This window comes from Protobothrops mucrosquamatus, unplaced genomic scaffold (assembly GCF_001527695.2).
Source record: "Protobothrops mucrosquamatus isolate PMUCROS unplaced genomic scaffold, P.Mucros_1.0 scaffold_166, whole genome shotgun sequence".
Classification (NCBI taxonomy): Eukaryota; Metazoa; Chordata; class Lepidosauria; order Squamata; family Viperidae; genus Protobothrops; species Protobothrops mucrosquamatus.
Genome location: NW_015386242.1, coordinates 262,300 through 282,791, shown reverse-complemented (window position 1 = coordinate 282,791; position 20,492 = coordinate 262,300). Strand labels below are relative to the sequence as shown.

Sequence of the window (20,492 nt, the reverse complement as noted above, 5' to 3'; positions counted from 1 at the left end):
CAATCTAATCTGTTACAGTAATAATTACCAGTCTTCTGGTTTTTCTGCATTTGGATCTGGAATGTATTCAGGTTCATTATCAAGCCATCCTTCAGGTTTAACAGCATCAGGATCTTCTATGTTTGGAGGCTCCTCTTCATTCCTTAAAATTACAAACCAATTTTATCACAAAATACATAAAAGAGCAGCAAGATACTTTCATAATATGAGTACATTTGTTCCTCCAGAAAAAAGGTATGGATATGAAATATATTTTTCTATATTTGCATAATAATATTTTATATATTTTAAGTCCTTTTATTATAGAAGTGAGTCAAAAGAATACTGCTACCCCAATATTACAACTGCAAATCTTTGCATGTGGACAAACATGCAGTCTTATTAAAGACTGTTAATCTAGGCTTTCTTTATTTTGCTAAAAAGCACTAAGTGAAAGCCTTGGTTGATCAACAATGATGATAAGTAGAGAATATTATTTGTAAGCATAGCTGCTGATAACTATGGCATTTAGAATATTGCTGTATGTAGGTAGATAGGTAAGTAGGTAGGCTAAAAATCCACTTATATGTAAATGAGAGACAGTAGTAAACCATCAAAAGGGGGAGGAGTTAGCAATTATATATACTCTTTACCAGTCATCTGGCTTTACAGCATCAGGATCAGGTATTTTAGGTCTCTCATCCCAATCTTCAGGCTTCTTATCATTAGGATCTTCTATTTCTTTTGGTGGGTTTATAGGTGGAATCATGTCTTCTAGGAGATTTCCCTTGCTGACAACTGCTTGGTCAATTAATACTTCAAAAGTATTATCAGGTTTCAGCACTAAAATATAGTAAGTTAATATATTAAATGAAGGAGAAATTATAAAAATATTTTTTATAATCCTTAAATATTTATTAGAAATAGTTTCAGTTTATGGTTTTCAATTTGAACCATATAATCAACCTGAAAATTATGCCAGTTCTGAACCAAATAAGGTTAGAAATAGCTATCTCAGTACTCCCTTAATTCTTTGTTAGCAATCCAAATTTTGAAAAACACATATGATGTCGCAGTTAAGCGACTGCTGCCTGTGGATGGCTCTGGATTGAGCTGATGCAGGCAAAAGACTTCTCTCTCTCCCATATTTAGGCTGACAGGGTGTTCAAAAAGCACTCATCCTCTTNAATTTGCTTAAAACCAATTTAATTTGAAATCTCTGGTTTAGCTATATGTGATTATAAAAATGTATTCTTAAAATATATTTTGTATTTGTTTTAAATAGTTTTTTCATTTCAAAACTGCCATCTTTGTTCTTTTAAAAGATATTTCTTTCCGTTTTATTATTCTTTAAAAACATAACACTGAACCTCATACAGAACATTTTTATCCCTATTTATTCAGATGTTATAACATATTATGTCAGTGCACCTTGCTCTATATGAAGAATTCTTAGGATTCCACTTTATTTACAAATGCAAACAAATTCATATACATTCTATTGATATAATCCTCCAAACTTCTCAATTTCTATTAAACTGTCATCTTGTATAAAATGCAAAGATCCATATATGATCAATTATCTGAAAATAAAATGATTTTGGTCAATATTAGAATGTACCTAGGATAAGCTTCAATTCACTTTAAAGTAATCTTAATTATCCTATGCAGCAACATCATTTAATCTGAGGGGAACTATAAAACAGGATTAATGCTGGCAAGTAAACAATCAATATTTTCCTAAAGATTCTTACCAACTTGAAACATAATTGAGAATTATGGGAGTTGTAATCCAACAATGTAGGCCCTACATTGTAGGGCATCAGATTGAATAAACCAATGCTTTAGATTTTAACCCATATAAAAGCCCTAATCTACAAAGCAAATTTAAGTAGAATTGTAGACTTCTGGCGCTCTGAATTGCAACATCCTTTTATTTGCAAAATTCCAATACCCTCTAAGTTCTGCCATGAGAACATGAGCCCCACTGCTTTCATTAGTAACTGTAAGAAAACTTATCTTCAAGTATAAGAATTCCTCTAATTTTCATTAGAAAACTGAGATAAGGAAGTATCTAAAGTTCCCAGTTTTCTAGAGCAGGGCTTTTCAACCTTTTCACCCATTGTACCACTTTTAGGATATGCCAATATCCGAGTACCACCAGTCGCCTAGCAAGGTGTCAAAAACGTGATGACCCCCCCAAAAGGAAAAAAGTGATAAAGTACAGGTAGTCCTCGACTTACAACAGTTCGCTTAGTGACTGTTCGAAGTTACAATGGCATTGAAAAAAGTGCCCCCCAAGCCACAGCCGAGCAAGACACCTGCCTGCCCGCCCGGCGACGCTCTTCCTCCTGTCCAAGGTTTTCATTGTTGTGAGCATTTCTGTTGAGGATTGGCAGCGGGGTTGGGATGGTGTTTGGTTTTTATTCCCCCGTCTGCTGGGTGGTTGCAGCAGGTTTTGGTCACATGACCCTGAGACACTGTGACCGTCATAAATATGAATTAGTTGCCAAGCATCTGAATGTAAATCACAAGACCCTGGAGATGCTGCAACATTCCAGCTGATCGATGCTTCTTCTGGGCTCAGCAGAAGTGCCAGGATCAGTGCTGCTTTCCAGCTGATTGGTGCTTCTTCAGGGCTCAGCAGAAGCACCAGGATCAGTGCCGAGTTCCAGCTGGAGCCTGGCGCTGATCCTGGCACTTCCACTGAGCCCTGACAGTCCCGAAGAAGCGCCGATCAGCTGGAAAGTGGCACTGATCCTGGCGTTTCCGCTGAGCCCTGACAGCCCTGCAGCTCCAGCCATCTCTCGCTCAGGCTTGTGCGGTGCTGCCACCAGTTCAGCTCATTCCCCTCCCCCGCTACTTTTCTAGGATGGTCGCGTACCACCTGCCAGGTGCCAATGTACCACAGGTGGTACCCGTACCACTGGTTGAAAAGCCCTGTTCTAAAGTTAGCAGTGCTTTCCTTTATACACACCTGCTACTATGGTTATAATGAGCATTTTCCTATAGCATTAAGTGTAAAAAGGCAAATGACATTGTTGAAACAAAGAGGTCTATTTCCTTTAGGTTTTCTCTGAAGTCTTTGTCCTATTCTTCAAACATTCATAGCAATATTAAATTGTTACCACAGAAGCGGAGTATTCCCACAATGACCAAATGAAAATTAATAGTTCTCTAAAATGGAGATCATATGCATGTATTTTAAATATATGCTTGTGCTTTAGTATTTCCATTCTATCTTATTTTTCTAAATTTAGGAATGTAAAAAAAATACCAAGGGTATATAGATGGGTCTTCTTGTCAGTATAAATTTTTTTCAGATCTACGTCAGGTCGTTTGGCATGCTTTTCCTCATAATCCCCAGTCTTAGGATGTTTATGTCTAAAGATAAAGTGTAGTTTATAGTCTTCTCCACATTTATCTGGCCCAAACATAATTGTGTATGATGTTTTATCATAGAAGTATTCCTGCAGGATAAAAATGAATACAATATTTTGTTTGTAACAAAAAATATTTTGCAACAAAAAACACTAGCACTAGTTAGAGCTTGATATCTCCTTATTTTAAATGATATTTAAAAGAATATTTTTAGAAATTAGTAGCATTTCTTTAGTTGTAATTCATAACACATAACATGGAAAAAACAATATATGATTGATAATTAATGTTCAGAGTGAGACCTAAAAAGATAATTATTTGACTTTCTGTGCATAGGAATTTCCTGCTGCTTCCTCTTCCAAAAATAGGGCTCTTGCAAAAAAAAAAATGTGGTTGAAAATCAGCCAAATGTATATAGCAGCAAGCAGAAAATAATTTTATCTGGTTCTAGAGATTTAAAACTAACCTTCCAATGAAGACTTCCAAGGCTCATTATGTGAGCAAAATAACTCACTCAAAAATGAATAAAACAAGACCAAGGTTCTAATGGGGGAAGAAACTGGCAAGATTGAGTCTGAAAACATACGCTACAGAAAATTAGATTCCCCCAGTGCCTCCCTACAAGAGGAGAAGTTGGCCAACATCTTAGAATGTTTGTGAATGCTTCATTCTAAGTCCCCTTCTTCCCAGTCCCATGACCCAGAGGAGAACAAATGGAACTTGTTTCATGCTTCCTAATGCAGCAGTCTCCAACCTTTCTGGCTTTGCAGGCAAGTGTGTGGGGAGAGGGAATGATTCCATGCAAGTGGCAGGTGAGCGCACATGCTTGCCCACTTTCACAGTCTAATTCTGAATGGACCGCAGCCCAGTGGTTGGGGACCCCTATCCTAATGCACACACGTGTGTGCTCACCCGCCATTTTCACAGTCTAATTCTGAATGGACCGCAGCCCAGTGGTTGGGGACCCCTGTCCTAATGCACATATACATTCAGAGATGCAATACAAGTACAGAACATAAACATAGAGAAACAACAGGTTTACATTACTACCCAGAAAAAATACATATCTCTTCCTTATGGCCACTGCTAATAAAGTACTGGAAAGAATTTCAGAAGCCATGCTTAACATGCTTTCTTTGTTATAATTATATAACATATCAACATATGGCAATTAATTTAAATATTAATATATTAATGGATTAAAATTAGAGCTCCTGTATTTTCAAATCCTAACTGAAATTTTGGAATAAATTAATACAAAGGTAATAAATTTTAGTTAACAACAGATTATTCGAACTTATCTATGAAGCTCACTAATCTTCAGCCAATTACAATCTTTCACCTTAATTATCCTTTAGAACTATTACAATAATGAAATTGGGATAGGCAATAACAACTATGTACATTGAACTTCTTGGGACACAGGAGGGATACGTCAGATTACTATTTTTCATTTTATTGTGATTTTTTTTTAAACATGCCAGGTGAATAGGATTTTTATATTCTGGATCTTTTTACACACAATTTCAAACCTGCTGATTGGTATCATTTTATCTTTTCAGATTGAATTTAGTTTAGTTTTCTATATTTGTATTATAGTTTTATTTTTCCTTACAAACTACTAAGAATATGACTGAAGGATGAGAGAGAAAAATAGCCATAAGCAGCAAACATTCTAATTAATGAAACATGTATATCAGCTAGTGTATGCTGACTTACTAAAAAATAAAAATAAAAATTGAAGTAAGTTATCTACCATAGGAAGCGGTGCCTATTTGTGTATGAACCTCAGTAATAAAAATTGATTATAACTATTGAAAGTTTGGAAGTTCTCCTTCCAAATACTGCAACATGACTGATCAAATCATCTCTTGCAGTTATTACGTACCAGATCCAAATCGTCACTTTTGGATAGAAGTTTAACATATGCACCACCACAATCAATGCCATCCTGAAAGTTCACTTCATATCTGCATAACAGAAACACATTAATACTCTTTTGCAGATAAATATTAATTAAGTTTCTTTAGCTACCAATTCCCAGCTACTTCAGGCACTGTATTATGCCATTTTGTCAGTTAGTACCTGTTTTTCTCCCTGTGATTGACCTAAAACATCTTTAACTTGTTATGAACATTTAAAGTTATAGATTAATATTGTACTTTTTTACACCAAAATAATTATAGTGCATTTTGAAAACCAGATGCGAGAAGTGGAGGGGCATTATTATTATGGTCCATCGCCCAGTTAGATGTTTAAATTAGATATGGCAATTTTATCCACCTATAGAGTCCTTCTCAAGGACCTGGGATGGGCAAATGTTTTTGGCAGGCAGGTATTGTCGCAAGATATATTATTATTATGGTTGGTTGCACAATCAGCCAGATATTTAGACTGGATTTAGCATTTTATCCACCTATTGAATATTGTGGTTATTATTATCATTATTTCACATGTAAATATATACTTACTGAACAATCAGTGGCTTAATATCAAAAACAAATGGCTTTGTTAACATAGTTGATATTGCATGATGTTTTGCTACTGATTTTAGTATCAATCCTCTGTCACCAGGCACTGTGTTTTCTTTTAATGGTTCTATTTCCCACCTTCCTAAGTGAGATAACAGCAAGAGAAGAGAAAAAAAGTGAAATTTTACAAGCACTAGAAGAAATGTGTACATGTGTGTGTGTGTGTGTGTATGTGTATGTGTCTGCCTGTCTATCTATCTATCTGCAATGGTGGCGCAATGGTTAAAATGCAGTACTGCAGGCTAATTTTGCTCACAGCAGCAGTTTGAGCCTGACCAGCTCAAGGTTGACTCAGCTTCCCATCCTTCTGAAGTTGGTAAAATGAGGACCCAAGATTGTTGGAGGCAATATGCTGACTCTGTGAATCACTTAGAGAGGGCTGTAAAGCACTGTGAAACAGTATATAAGTCTAAATACTATTACTATCTCTAGCTAGCTAGCTAGTATAAAAATAAAAAAATAAGCACTAATGAATACAAATACTATGTGCCAACAACCCATCAGCCAGACAAAGAGTACTTTTTTTCTCTGTAAAATGGAATAGGTAAGTCATCAAAGCTTTCCAGAATCAAAATAAGTATAAGGTTGCTCACAAATCTGTCCATGATTAGGGCCAAAGTTCAATGTCTCTTATATTCAGATTAAGTTACATTTGTACAAAGAGAAAAGCCAGATCTTGTGTATGATCTCCCAAATGTGCCAGACCGTAAGTAAATTGGGTCAAGTCCATTATTGTTATGGCAGCGATGAACTTAGGGCTGTTTCAGATACCCAACCAAGGGGAGGAAAGATTAAGACTCCCAATACTTCCAGTTAGGATAAATCTATTGTCACCTTAGCAACCAGATTGAGCAGTCTTGGCAGGAATGCCACTGTACACTTGGGGGAACAGTACATAAGAAGTCAGCCCAACTAGTCCTTCCAGTCCCCATTTAAAAATAAGCAATTGCATTCAGTAATGATTCTTAATGCCAACAGAATCTCACATATGACCAAAAGAACCCCTCACCCTCTCAGAACTTGCCTAATGTTGATTTGAAATCTGGATGGGTACGTTTATGAAAAAGAGTATTTGTCCTCCTCCTCTGCTGCCCAGGTTTTGACTGTACAGGCCAGATCAGCCCTCTCATCCATAATCAAATCATGGATGAGTAAGGTTTTACTATAGACAAACCTGGCATTAAATAGCAGCAATTCTTGGATTCTAAATAACCTGGAACCTCGTTCCCCGGTATGAAAAATGAGACCTGGAAGGGGAAAAATCATACAACGATGTCAAACCCACTTACCCTAAGTGCAGCCCACTCACCCTCCTCTGCCATATTTTTCTTAGCTCATCATAACCAAGTACCATTTTCTATTTCTGGAGAAGCAATGGTAGACTTAAGATAGCTCTGCAGAGAGCAAAGCCAATGGCTGCAGTAGAAAGAGGAGTTGGTGAAAGAATTGGTTCCTTAGAATTCTTCTTTGGAGCAAGGACAGGCTGGGATTATCCACAAGTGCTTCATACAGAGGGTCCCCGGGAGGAAACCATAAGACAGCAGTCTTCAGTGGGTTTTAGTGCTCTGGGAGTTGGGGGAAAGATCTCACCTAAGTCACACATCAGCATCTTAAAGGAACACTGAGTTCACATCCTTCCTCTCTTAATCATCTTAGGAAACTGCTTGTTAATGGCTTTCTAGAAGTTAAGAAACTTGAGAAAAGGTAGGTTTCATTACAACCAGGTGAATTTCCTTCTTGATGAAAAAGGTTTCATGCACGTTTAAGTACTTTAAAAAGAAAAAAATGAATCAACAGCACAAGATTAGAATGATGATTTTGAAAAGTTATGAACAGATTAATGGGACAGATGAATTAAAGACTATTTCCTATGGGTTGTTTAACTTTTTACAAAAATATAAATGAAGATTTTGAAACTAATTATAAAAAATCCACCCATGGGAAAGTGTTGTTGATTCAAAAGAAAAAAGAAAGAAAACATAGTAAGAGGGAACTTTGAAGGTTGACCAGAGGAAACCAGACAGAGCTAAAGATTACAATTAAAAGAGAGGCAATCTATTAATACAATACAGCAATATTATTTGACTGTGGAAGAATGCAAGGATATTTTGGGAAAATGCACTAAGAAATGGCTCTTGTTTGCTACTACAAAAATAGATTTAAAAGAAGCTACAGAAGAAGTGCAGATTTTATTGGACGAAATAGAGACCGAGGTTGATTTCAATATGGATTCGAAAATAGATTTTAAAATGCCAGACTACAAGAATGATACGTCACGCTGGATTTGCAAATGAAATTGGCTGATATCTTATTAATTAAAGGGAACCATACATAGGAATAATAATAATAAATTAGAAGAGTAACTTGGATAGCTTTCTTATGTTGGAATTACAAAAGAGACATGCTAAACTACAGTGAAGGAATTTCTGAGTGGAGACAAAATGCATTATTAGAAGGAACTGTTTTTGCTTTTATCTTAAGCTGTCTTCTTAGGAGACCAAAAATATACTATTGTGATAAAATGATTGAAATTAGGAGAAGTGCAACAAGTACAATCTGCCATGGTGCAATTTGTATGGAATTCATTAATAATACTAAGTTTATGCCTTACCATCATACTTTGCAATATTTTCATCTGTATCCTCCTTTTTGGTCCGAGATAAAACCCACCTGTTTAAAAAAACAACAGCACAAACAGATCATACAAATTCCTGTGAAGCAGAATAGTGGTTAATTATTTTAATCTACCAGGAGGTTTAGGCTGTCACTTGTCACTCATTTAAAGTTTGGTCTGACCTATATATGGGTAAATTTGAAATGAGGTGCAAGAAAAGTTTATATCAATTCAGATTACAACATTGGGGGCAAAGGGAGTAAATGTTGCTCCTTAATACAAAATACCCGTAACAAGTGAAAACTATAATGAGAATTAAATTGAAACTATACTCTGATCACTCAATAACTAGTTTTCAGAGATGATTAAAATTATTTATTTCAACACATAAAACAATAAAAACAGCAATATGCACTAAAGATAAAATAATAAAAATTAGAAATTTTCCACAACCATTCCAACTAGCTACAGTAGAGGGAGATATACGGTAAGTCACAGGTTTCACTTTCCTGGATTGGCAAAAGACCAAGGGCTTTTTAATTCTTTCTATTCCTGAACTGCTTCTATTCAAACTGCAATTATAAAAAAAATAGAAATCTTAAGAACTAGTCAATGACTTATTTCTTTACATTTTTCCCAATTTTATTCAGCATTGGGTATCTTATATTGTAAAATATGACACGGCTGATTTTTAAATGTCCCCAAATAATTACTAATTATCAGATATAATTATAAATAATCAACATGAAATAATAGAAGTATTCACAGAGATGCAGGTCCTGGCACAGCGCTAGAATAAAACCATCATATTCTTCTAAATTTAAAGCTGATTTTTAAAATGGAAACTTTTGGTTCACTCAAAAAGCTCAATTTTACCTGTCTTTGCCTAGTTTCCCTTAAATTAATACTATATTATTTATCAGCGTATATAAATTATCTTATGGATTCTGAGAATAGTATAGCTCCTATAAATATGAGTTTTTCTTATTTTTGGATTCAAATGTTTCTTCCTTGAGAGGAAAGAAATACAAAATATTTTTACAGCTTTCTACATTAGGACTTTCCTAATGTATTTTTCTAAATAGCAGTTTTCATGACTGTTGATATAAATGGTAAAACTACATGTTTAAATTTGAGCAAGAATAGCTCAGAATAAAGTTATGTTTATATAACTCAAAATTTCATGTCATAACTCTATAAAAAGGTATAGATTTAATTATTGATATTATTATTCCATTATTAAATTATTAAATAATAGTGGAAGAAAACATGTTTATTACAACTGAAAGTAGGTAGTTCACAAGTAATTCATTTTAAAATGTTTGTTAAATATCAGATATCAGTATATTACTACTCCATTTAGTTTTATCATCGTTGATAAATTTTATCAAATTTTATAAATTAAAAAAAACAAGTTAATAAACAAAAAACAGTTTAAATCAAATGTGATACAACAATCCTTAGGAGCTTATGCTTCTGATAGTTGTTTTATTATTGTTCAGTTGCTTCCAATTTTTCATAATTCAATTGTAATTTTGTCAGGATCATTTGTCAGTAACTACTTGAGTTCTTATAAACCTATGCTTGCATCACTACAATTTGTTGTTGTTAGTTGCGAAGTCGTGTCCGACCCATCGCGACCCCATGGACAACGTTCCTCCAGGCCTTCCTGTCCTCTGCCATCTTCTGGAGTCCATTTAAGCTCACATCTACTGCTTCAGTGACTCCATCCAGCCATCTCATTCTGTCGTCCCCTTCTTCTATTGCCCTCAATCTTTCTCTAGCTACAATGTCTTCTGTTAATCTCTTTTTTTATTGCCTGTGATTTTTTTTCTAGAAACAGAGTCTGATCCAGTGAGATTATTTTAGATTGCTTGGAATTATGTACCCCAAAGAATTAAGTTTCAGATTCATTATTAGTGCTTCCAATGAGCAGTGAACTAGCATTGGATGATTTGCTCTTCTTTGGTCCAGTATATTGCTATTTTCTCCAGCTTCACAATTCAAAGCCCTGGATTTTTCTTTGTTTGGCATTTCCGATTGGTCCAGCTTTTCCAGCCATATATTTAGCTGGAAAAAACAAAATCCTGATGATAGATACCTTTGTCAGTGTCTTTGCACTTTTAATATTTTGTCTTTTCCTAGCCCCTTTTCTTCAGGGCTGTAATCACTATTCCTAAAAAGACAAAATCTGGCACTACTTTAATTTTTCCACCTATTTGTATTGGGCTGACATTGTCTGTTCATGAAATATATTTTTAATATCAAGCAGCAGACTGGCTTATTCACTCTTTTCTTCCACCTTTAACAAGACATCCCTTAAGTTTTCTTCACTTTTACTTATTGAAATTGTAACATACTGTATTTGTAGGTTGTAAATATTTCTCCTAGCAATTTTAATTCAAATTTCTTCTAATCCAGCATTGAATACTATACAAAGTTGGTGCCATGGGCATTTTGAGGAGCTTATGTTCATCATTCTGGCCATCCTAGCAGTTATTGGTGTTTGGTGCATTATTTTTCCAAATCTGAATTATTTATTTGTATTCTGTTTTAACTATTGTTTCTGATCAGTTTATAAATTCTTCAATAGGCAGATGAGTCAATCCAGTACAATATACTACAATCTGAAGCCAAAGACTTTGTATAACCAATAAAGCAAAAATGTTTTTTAAAATATACTTGTAATTTCCATTATCACCAGATATTAGTGATATGATTTCAGGTGCCCTTGCATCTTTTGAATCTAGCTTGTATTGAATTCCTGGTATTATTGCAAAATATTGAACTCTACTAGCATGTGAAATAAGTACAGCTGTTTGATAGTTTGAATATTTTTAGTATTGCCCTTTTTGGGTATTTGGCAAACTGATATTTTATAGATCCTTGCCCACTGCTGTGTTGTCATACACATTTATGAAATACATGTAGTGCTTTAATGATATTTTCTTGTACATTTCTAAACAGTTTGGTGGTACTTCGTCAATTTCTGCAGCTTTGTGATTAGCAATATTTTCTAGGGCCTATTTAAATTTGCTTTCCAAAATGTATGCTACTAATTCAATGATCAAGCCTTCATATGTATCATTAATCTGGGAATTTTATGTCTACAGTTTTTCCATATATTCTCAACATCTCTTTATGTATTTTCTCCCTTCCCTTCCTTATGCCTATGTTTGCATGAAAGTTTTTCTTAATTTTTGAAATTTTTAAAAATAAACCTCTTATCCTTCCCATTTTATATAACTTGAATTTCTTTGCAATTATTTAGATTTATCTCCTGTTTCTTATTGTACTTCTTTGGGCAAGTATCCTCTCTATTTTGCTTTTCACCCTTCTGTTTTCATTGTACTAGAAAACAGCTATTTTGCCCTTTTTTGCTTTCTGCATTTTGAGATACTTTGTTTGCTTTATCACTAATGAATTTCACCTCAGAGATGATCAAATCTAATACATTCTTTAATTGTATTGCATAATTAATTACAGAGAATATTGCCAAGATCACATTTTTTTACAATTTTGTTTCCCTTAAGTGTAATCCCAAATTGAAATAATAAATCCCTCTAAAATAAAAAAAACATATAAGAAACACATAGAGAGAACTGTCTCCAAAGAAGAGGGAAGCAGCGCCTACCATGACTGCTAGTTAAGTGCTTTAGGGCATTAGAAATGAAACTGACTAGTTATTGGGGGGATGTATTAACTAATATAAGGAAAACAGTAAGAAAAGTATTATTATTATTATCATTTTCTGGATAATGCAATGATGAAAAGAGGAGCTGCTGAATTTTATGGTAGAGATGCATTTTAAAATAGAATTAATGACTATCACTTCCTCAAATGAAATAATGGAGCTCTCCTTCCTCTCTGCCTTAGACTTGCATTAAAAATGAAGATGATGGATATGAGAAATTTGTGGAACTAAGAAATAATGGGAAAGGCAAACACTGGAAGGGAAATGGCTGCAATGGAGGCTGGCTAGTATCAGAAAGGGAATGTGCCTGTGCCCCTTAATTCACCCCAAACATATCTTTGATAACACTTATTACTGGTCAATTGACTTTATTTCCAAGTTAATAGATGGGGTTTTTTTTTTTACAGATCTGGAGGCTGTCCTTGGACAATATTTAAAAAATTCACATTCTTTATTTTATTTTTATGTTTTAATATTTTTATATTAACACAGCTAATGACAACTTGTCAGAGATGAGAACAATGTAATGATGCCAAGGGGAAAAATTGGTGCCAAGACTTAATTGTGCTATAGTCAAATAGACTGGGGAATAGGCTTAAGAAGCATCCTAGTTTCATTTATCTTCATAATATTTTTATTTACAAAAAACTCAATCGAAAACATGCAAGCAAGATGTAACTAGTTATAAGCAGAAGCTGTAGACTATCCATTTAAACTGCAAATATTCATAATTTAGGGCTGTTGTTGAGAATCACTTACCCAGACAATATTGCATCATCAAAGGTTTCAGTAAAGTACACTTCTCCTATAGGCTCTGGTGTTTTGTATACAACCTACCAAATATTTACAAAAATTATTTAAAAAAATCAGAATCAGCACCTACAAATGAATACATTAAAAATCCTAAAAGAAAATTAAATACCTGTGCATTATCAATCAAGAAGTTCATGCTATCAGCAGAATACCAATAAAGCATGTTTCTCTCTGGCTTTTTTTTTCCATCAGAAAGAAATTCATGGAAGGTGTTCAACAGTGATAGATTGTTTTTAGAGCATAATTTAGTTTTTCAGATATGCACAGAGGGTAGCATTTACCACTATAGACTCAAACAATCACAATCTAAGTTTTACATTTCTAATTTATTTATAATTGACCTTTATATTCCAGAGCAAATCAAAAGTTTAATTACTAAAGTATCCTACATTTATGGAGCAAATTAGTTCTTTGATATTTCAGAAGCTCATCTATTATGTATAAGCTTTCATAGGAGCCTTCATCATAAACTACACAAGGCAAAAGCAGATGTGAAATAGCAATGTATCAAGTTTGAATTATTTTGAGAGAAAAATATTGAATAGGTACCAAATATATTCACTGTACACCTTTTTACCAGTTCAGTGAGATTTTAGATTCTTCTGAAAAATAAAAATACTAATTGATAGTGTTTCTGGTTTCATAATAAGTATTGTAATTGTAAGTTAAATTTGCCAAAATCTAGGAATATATATTGACGGATGCTTTCCAAGTATGGACTGAGTTGTGCAAACACAAGCAGCCAGCTACAATTTGTTAACCAATCATGCTTAACTTAAAAAACACCCACAAGATGGATATGGCTTCTCTAGATAAGATAATAAGATATACATCTGATTTAGATTCATAAATTGATTTATTGATTTATGCATAGCATGATCTTATGTCTCAGGACTGTGTGAGGGTAAAGCATCATTGGTAACAGATCCAGTGGGTTAAAAACAGGACAACATTATAGGCCTGTCACAAGAGAATGCATATAAAAACAAAAGAATCAAGAAAACCCACCACTATATGGCATAGTTTATGACATTCTGTAGCACCAAAATGAGTTAAAAAGTAGTAATGTGTTGTGTCTTAATAAACTTCCAGGAATTTATCATTCTTGGTATATTATTATTTCTAAAAATCATAACGAACTGAACACTGAAGTTTACAGTCAAGTAGCTGTAATTTTAAATTTTAGTTTATACATGAAAATTTTACCTCCATGGAGGATCTGCCTGTCTCAGTGTTAGTGTCTTCTGAACTTTGGTCAAAATTTTCTACTTCAACTTCTGGATCTTCAGATTCTGCACTTACTGAACATAATAGTAAGAGACTAAATAATAAATCCCACGGATGTTGCATTCTGACCACCTGTAAAATGAAATTATGACAAATGCATTATTATTTTTAAAAATCAGATATTTAAAGATTAAGATAAACCAAACAAAGCTACTCCTGGAATTTTCTGCTTTTAACTTTCCAGACAACTAAATTTACTAGATTAATCTAGATGCTGAAGCTGCAATGTGAACATAGGCATAAGGAAAAAGGTGTTTCATAACCCAAACTCCAATTTTTTATGTTCCAATTAGAAAAATTATAAAGTTTTTTATATACTTATTCCTAGCGTAATACAAAAACCCCCAATATTCTTATTCTCAAAATAATTTTAATTGTATCCATGTTTAACTGTCATAGATAAACTAAATATCTCATTTCCAGTGAATTAGATTCACATGAAATATTCTTTGATCAATTGCAGGCACTCTAACATGTCATCCATATATATCACATACTAGAGTGCCTGCAACTGATCACACAACATTGCATGTGAATCTAATTCACTACCACCCTGGCAATGAAATACTTAGTTAGATTTGTCTACATATGTATGCATGCATGCATATATACATACATACACACATGCATACATACATACGTGTGTGTGCATGTGTATTATTACATGGAGGATGAAAATAAACAAGGAAAAATAAGGAAACTCTTCCAAGCTCTATGAACTACAGTAAATTCAGAAATGGTATAATGGAATGAGTACTGTATACTGTGATTCTATACAATAATAATGTCAACATCAAATGTACCTCAGATTCTTCCTACTTATAAGACCTACTACTACTAGAATATGGTCCACAATGTGATCATTATCAAGTCAGAAGGCTAAAAGAATTGATGTAATATGGCAAGCAAATTACAGAAGGATCTGCAAAGATCCTAATCAAACTATGCCAGCAAATTTAAAGAATTGCCAACAAACTAGAAGTAGTCAAAGAAATATCAAAGAAAGAGATGTTAAAGAGCATTTAAATGATTAAATAAAATATTCTTAATTTCACATATAAGAAAATAATGTTTAGGATCATTCAATGCAGTTTATAGCCCTACATGGGAGATGTCAGAGGTTCAATATGACTTTAGATAAGTCCAAGGAACATGAGACATTTTTGCTGATCCAAGCTGGATAATTTAGAAAACCAAAAAGAAAACAGTACATGCTTCCTTGGATATACAGGTAGTATTGCACAATTGGGATCAGAATTTCTGTTGCTAAGCAAGGCAGTTCTTAAGATGGTCATGTCCAATTTTAAGAGCAATCTGGTCAATTCATCCACATTTTAACTGTAGAAGTAAAAATACTCCAAGTGCATACAAGCTAGCTCTATAAAACTAAAAAGGAAAATATATTTTTTTAAAAAGCATTAGAACTAATTTTACTGTTCAATATATTCAGAAATAAATCCTACTATTATTTCCAGGTAAATGAGATAGAAGACTGGAAACTATATTAATAATAGGAGGGGTAGAGAGGAAATAAAACATATGTAAAAATAAAAACAGACCTAGCCACATACAAAAAATTAAAGTCCCCCTTTTTTGTAACATTTACTAATTAAATCAAGCGTAAGGCAATTCCAGGTGGTCAGCCTTCCACTGCCCATGACTTCTACAATTAAAATAAGGACGGATTGACCAGACTGCTCTAATTTCCAAATATGTAAATATACTAAGAATTAATGGGAGGGAACAGGCTTGTGAATCTACAGCATCAAAAGCATTTGTAGAGACCTACAATTGAGCACTTGCTCTTCCTTGCCAACAACTGGTCACTGAGAACTAACAGTGCAACAGTGTTTGTTTGCATGCCATCAACAGGTAGTCAGTGATTGCAGACATACTTATAATGGAGGAAAACACTATTTCTTTGACAGCGATACTCAGTATTTGAACATAAGAGTTTTTCACGAATGAAGGCAAATATGTGTGTCCCAGAGATTGAATGTGGGTCGAATTTGGCCATGCAGGTACAAAGATATCCAGGGAAACGATTGAAGCCTGGGAAATGGGCCTCTTGTCAGTTAACAAGACTGCTGGATTACCACCAGCTTATTAAATACTTAGGAGCCAAGGACTTGGCAGTGCAAGGAAACAACAGACAATCACCAGCCATCAATAGACCTATCAGCCAATAGGAAGATACAACTCACAGAACAACCCAAAGCACATATTTCAGTAGAGAGAAATTCCCTGAAGATTGGCTCCAGCACTTAGTCCGAAAGCTCGGAAGAGTAAATATCTGGTGTCCTGGTGATTGACCCAGATTTTATCTCACATAAGATTTTTTTTTGGTAGAACTACTGAGATAATCAGAGTTTTCTCATAATGCAAATACCAAGTCACAGCACTGGTAGAGACTTGAATCAATCTGTATGGAATCTGAATGCTGATCAGAAAACATCTTTGGGAATCAAATATTTTTTGGCAATATTTACTGTAGATATTGAAGGTTTTTTTCACCAAATTTTTAAAACAATCAGATGTGCACTCTGGAATGGGAAATGGGAAAACAAATAAGAAAGAAGCAAGACATATAGTACCTTAAAGAATAGCCATGCAAAATAAATATATTAGACACATTCAAGCAAAAGTACAAAAACTAGCAAGAAATTAGAAAAAGACAATCTCTAGATTACCCTCAGCATTAGTTCTGTGGCAGATAAACAATTAACTAGAACAAATAATTTTCTTAACAATACTCAAAAAGTAAATGATTCAGACCTGTTTAGAAATAAGCAGAATGTATATGAATATTTTTGGAGATAAACCTCTACTTATTGCTGATTCCTATTTTGAGAATCAAGATAATCCAAGAAAGGGTAAACATTATTTTCTCATCCATTGCAAAAAATAGTCTAAGACTAGATCATTATAGTCTAATATATAGTACAAACTTTTAAAATATCCTGATGCTCCTAATGCCTTTCATTTTTCATGGAGCCAATTCATTTTAAGGTTACTATAATCACAATTAGTCATCTAATTAATACATTAACCAAACATATGCTTTCTTAAGATTATCAAGTCCATTTTTTTACTGAATTTTGCTCTACCTGCAAATTTCTATAACATTGGTCCAAAGAGTTTTAAAGCAGAAATACTTGGATTAGAAGATCATAAATCTCCAAAGTTCTGTATCTTTTATAGTTCTATTCAAAATCCTAATACTACTTTGCAATTCTGAAAACAGCACTACAATATGGGTAGTCCTCGCTTACCAACTCACCACTTAATGACTGGTTGAAATTATGAAAGGCTCAGAAAAGGGTTTACTACCTATAAAGCATTACCAAGTCATAAAATGTCAGGTGCTCCCCCATGATCATGTGATCACAATCTGGATGCTTGGAAATCTGTCTGGACTTATAACTGGTTGTCAAGTGCCTTGCAATCATGTGATTGCCAATTACAATCTTCCCTGCTGGCCTCCCCAGAAGGTCAATGGGGAAACTGGCAGGGTAGGTTGCAAACTGCTGCTACCTGTCAAGAGGACTCCCTCTTGTCTCTGGGGGCTGGAGGTCCCTGCTGTTTGTGCCTGTCTGAATCTTAGCAGCCAAAATTCAAGCATGCCTGGACCCCAAACTCCCTCTCTCCACCCCTGCATGCAGGAGAAAAGGACACCTACCTCCATGCTTGCCTGGATCTCAGCAGCTGAAATTCAAGCATACCCAGAGCCCAAAACCCCTCTCCCTCTCTTTGCAGAGAGCTCTACAAACACAGGAAAGGACTCCCAGCTCTGTGCCTGCCTGAACTTCAGCAGCCAAATCTGAGCAAGCCCTAAATCTGTCTACAGGCTTAACAATCTGTGAGATCATTTAATGATAGCAACAGAAAGCGCATTGGGTGAAATAGTCATATGGGCATCTTGCTTAATGACTGCTTTGCTCAGAGGCCAAGACTCTGGTTCCAACTGTGGTGATTAAGCTAGGGCTATCTGTATACTTTGTCTTTGTTTTGTTCAAATCAAAAAGTACATTAATTTACAAATATACATTCTTTATTCATATATGCATGTCTAACAACTTTCTTATTTGACGAGAGTAAAGTAATAAAGCAACTGTTAACCTGCTAGCAGATGATGTGCTTATCTTTTATGGATAATTGCTTTATACACTAACTTGCCTTATTCTATTATTGAGGTTTTAATTGAAAACAACTGCTTGTTTTTGAAGAAACACAGAAAATATCAAGAAAGTCACACATCTGAAATATTTTGAAATGCCTGTATTAAACAAAATTGTTTAAAATAATATGAGCATAGGATAACAAATGCCCAACTATGTGTACACATTATTCTGGGCTCAGTGAACAATAAAGGCAAAGGGAGACTGGATGGAAATAAGTTATCTAAAAAAAAACAAGTGATCATGATTCCATTGACATGGATGGTATACCACTTTCATTTTATTTTTAATAATTCAGTAATATATACACCTGCATGCATCAAAAGAATTACAATATTGTAAGATACTAATTTCTATGGCAAGAAATTGAAAGCAGTGGGGGAAAAATACAGAATATTAATGGATGTTAAGGTTTTTCTGGACCTCCAAAACTGAAGCAGACTGATGGCACAATTAAAGAGCAATAGATCCTCCTTAACAGATTTCGGATGTGTTTTGTTTTGGTGAGTTCCTACCTAGGAGCTTGCTTCTCCCCTTTGTTTAGAATCACAGCAATTCCACATTTGCTCGATGATGATAAACAAACAAGCAGAAATGAGCCGATTAAGGCACAATTAGCCACAACTTCTCCTGCTTAAGATATGTAATTATGAAGACCTCTGATCGTCGCGGCTCCGAAGCCGCTGCAGGGCCAGCAACAAACCGCTGCCACCCGGGCTCCTTCTCCTCGGATACGAAAGCTAATTGTTGTTGATCTCTGCATCTCCCCCCCGGAGGAACGATTCTCCGCGGAGACAGCCCGGTCGCCAGGGAAAAGCGACTGGCGCTGCATCCCTTCGGAGGAGCGCCGGGGCGGACTAGGAGAGAGCCTGGCGTAACTCTCTCATGCTCAACCTCTCTCCTCACGCCGGGGAAACGGAGGCCGAGGAGAACTGATCCAGGTCGCGCCAACGGCAGAGTAACGGCAGAGTAACGGCTGCGCCCGACCGCGGAAAGGGTAGGAGGGACGGCGGGGGCAACCCCTTCCGTGCGCAGAGAAGAGCTTAAGGGAGGTCAGCGCTCGCTTGCCGCCTTGCAATTGCTGGCTCAGTCAACCTCATCCACCGCCCAAACCCAGAACCGTCCGCGGGACGCCCCACCCAGAGTTCCTAAGAAACTACAGCCGTTACCTCCCGCGAATCCAGTCGCCGTTTCCCCAGCTGGAACACGGACGCTTCCACAGAGCATCACCTTAGCTTCCCAATGCGCATGCGCCACGCGTCCGAACCGGCGAGCGTCAGGGAGCAGGTGCTTAGCCTGGCACCCTCGGCCAATCACAGCGGGACGCTTAGAAATTTTAAAGCCAATCACGGCGAAGGGATTCGTTCCACTAGCAAACTAACCCAACCCCGAATCGGTCCGCCGTTCTTGGAGAGCTTAACGTAGGCGGTCTGTCCAATCAGGTTGGGACTTTTATTGCTACCGAGGAAAAACCCTAAATTATTGTCATTTGCATCAGAGTTGCCAGTTTAGGTCCAGTATAGACCGTTGAAAACTCAATTGTCAGATTTGGAATTTTTAAAATGCGTTTTTTTAATTTCTCTTATCAAAGGCATACATCTTCCTGCAAAAGTGAATGCAATGCAGCGATTAATATGTTAGACTGGGACTTGGAGACCCAATTTCAAATCCGCATATTATGGTATCTGTTAGATGACTTTTGCTCAGTTCAGCGGATCTCGTTCGTGAAACGTTCGTTATGAATATATACAACTGGAATATTTCTTTGAAGAAATTAAACCTGAATGAAGGAAGCTCTACATTCAGTCAATCTTTCCTTTGGTCAAGCACCAGCATGAAATAGAGGCAGTCAAGCAAATAATAAAAGAACACACCAAACAACAATATCTCTGTTATGTTCTAGATCTGAACATATAATATTCTAACAATGTTAATACTAAAGCTAGAATTCTAACAGTCAACATTCAAGGTAACAGTCATTTTCAAGGCAGAGTTTGATCTGATAGAATTGGCAT

General features: G+C 35.4%; 1 protein-coding gene across 1 annotated transcript in view; it reads right to left on the bottom strand.

The window, feature by feature from the left end:
* CLGN (calmegin) overlaps positions 1–19,709 on the bottom strand; it is a 34,157-nt gene extending 14,448 nt beyond the window's left edge. The window contains exons 1-9 of the mRNA XM_015821537.2: positions 19,647–19,709; positions 14,219–14,371; positions 12,959–13,032; positions 8,503–8,561; positions 5,832–5,973; positions 5,249–5,330; positions 3,257–3,449; positions 633–822; positions 29–142 (exon numbers count right to left, since the gene is read on the bottom strand). Of these exons, the coding sequence (XP_015677023.2) occupies positions 29–142; positions 633–822; positions 3,257–3,449; positions 5,249–5,330; positions 5,832–5,973; positions 8,503–8,561; positions 12,959–13,032; positions 14,219–14,362 (998 nt within the window). The 5' untranslated portion in view covers positions 14,363–14,371; positions 19,647–19,709. The remainder of the gene's footprint in view (positions 1–28; positions 143–632; positions 823–3,256; positions 3,450–5,248; positions 5,331–5,831; positions 5,974–8,502; positions 8,562–12,958; positions 13,033–14,218; positions 14,372–19,646) is intronic.
* Positions 19,710–20,492: the final 783 nt, after the last annotated feature.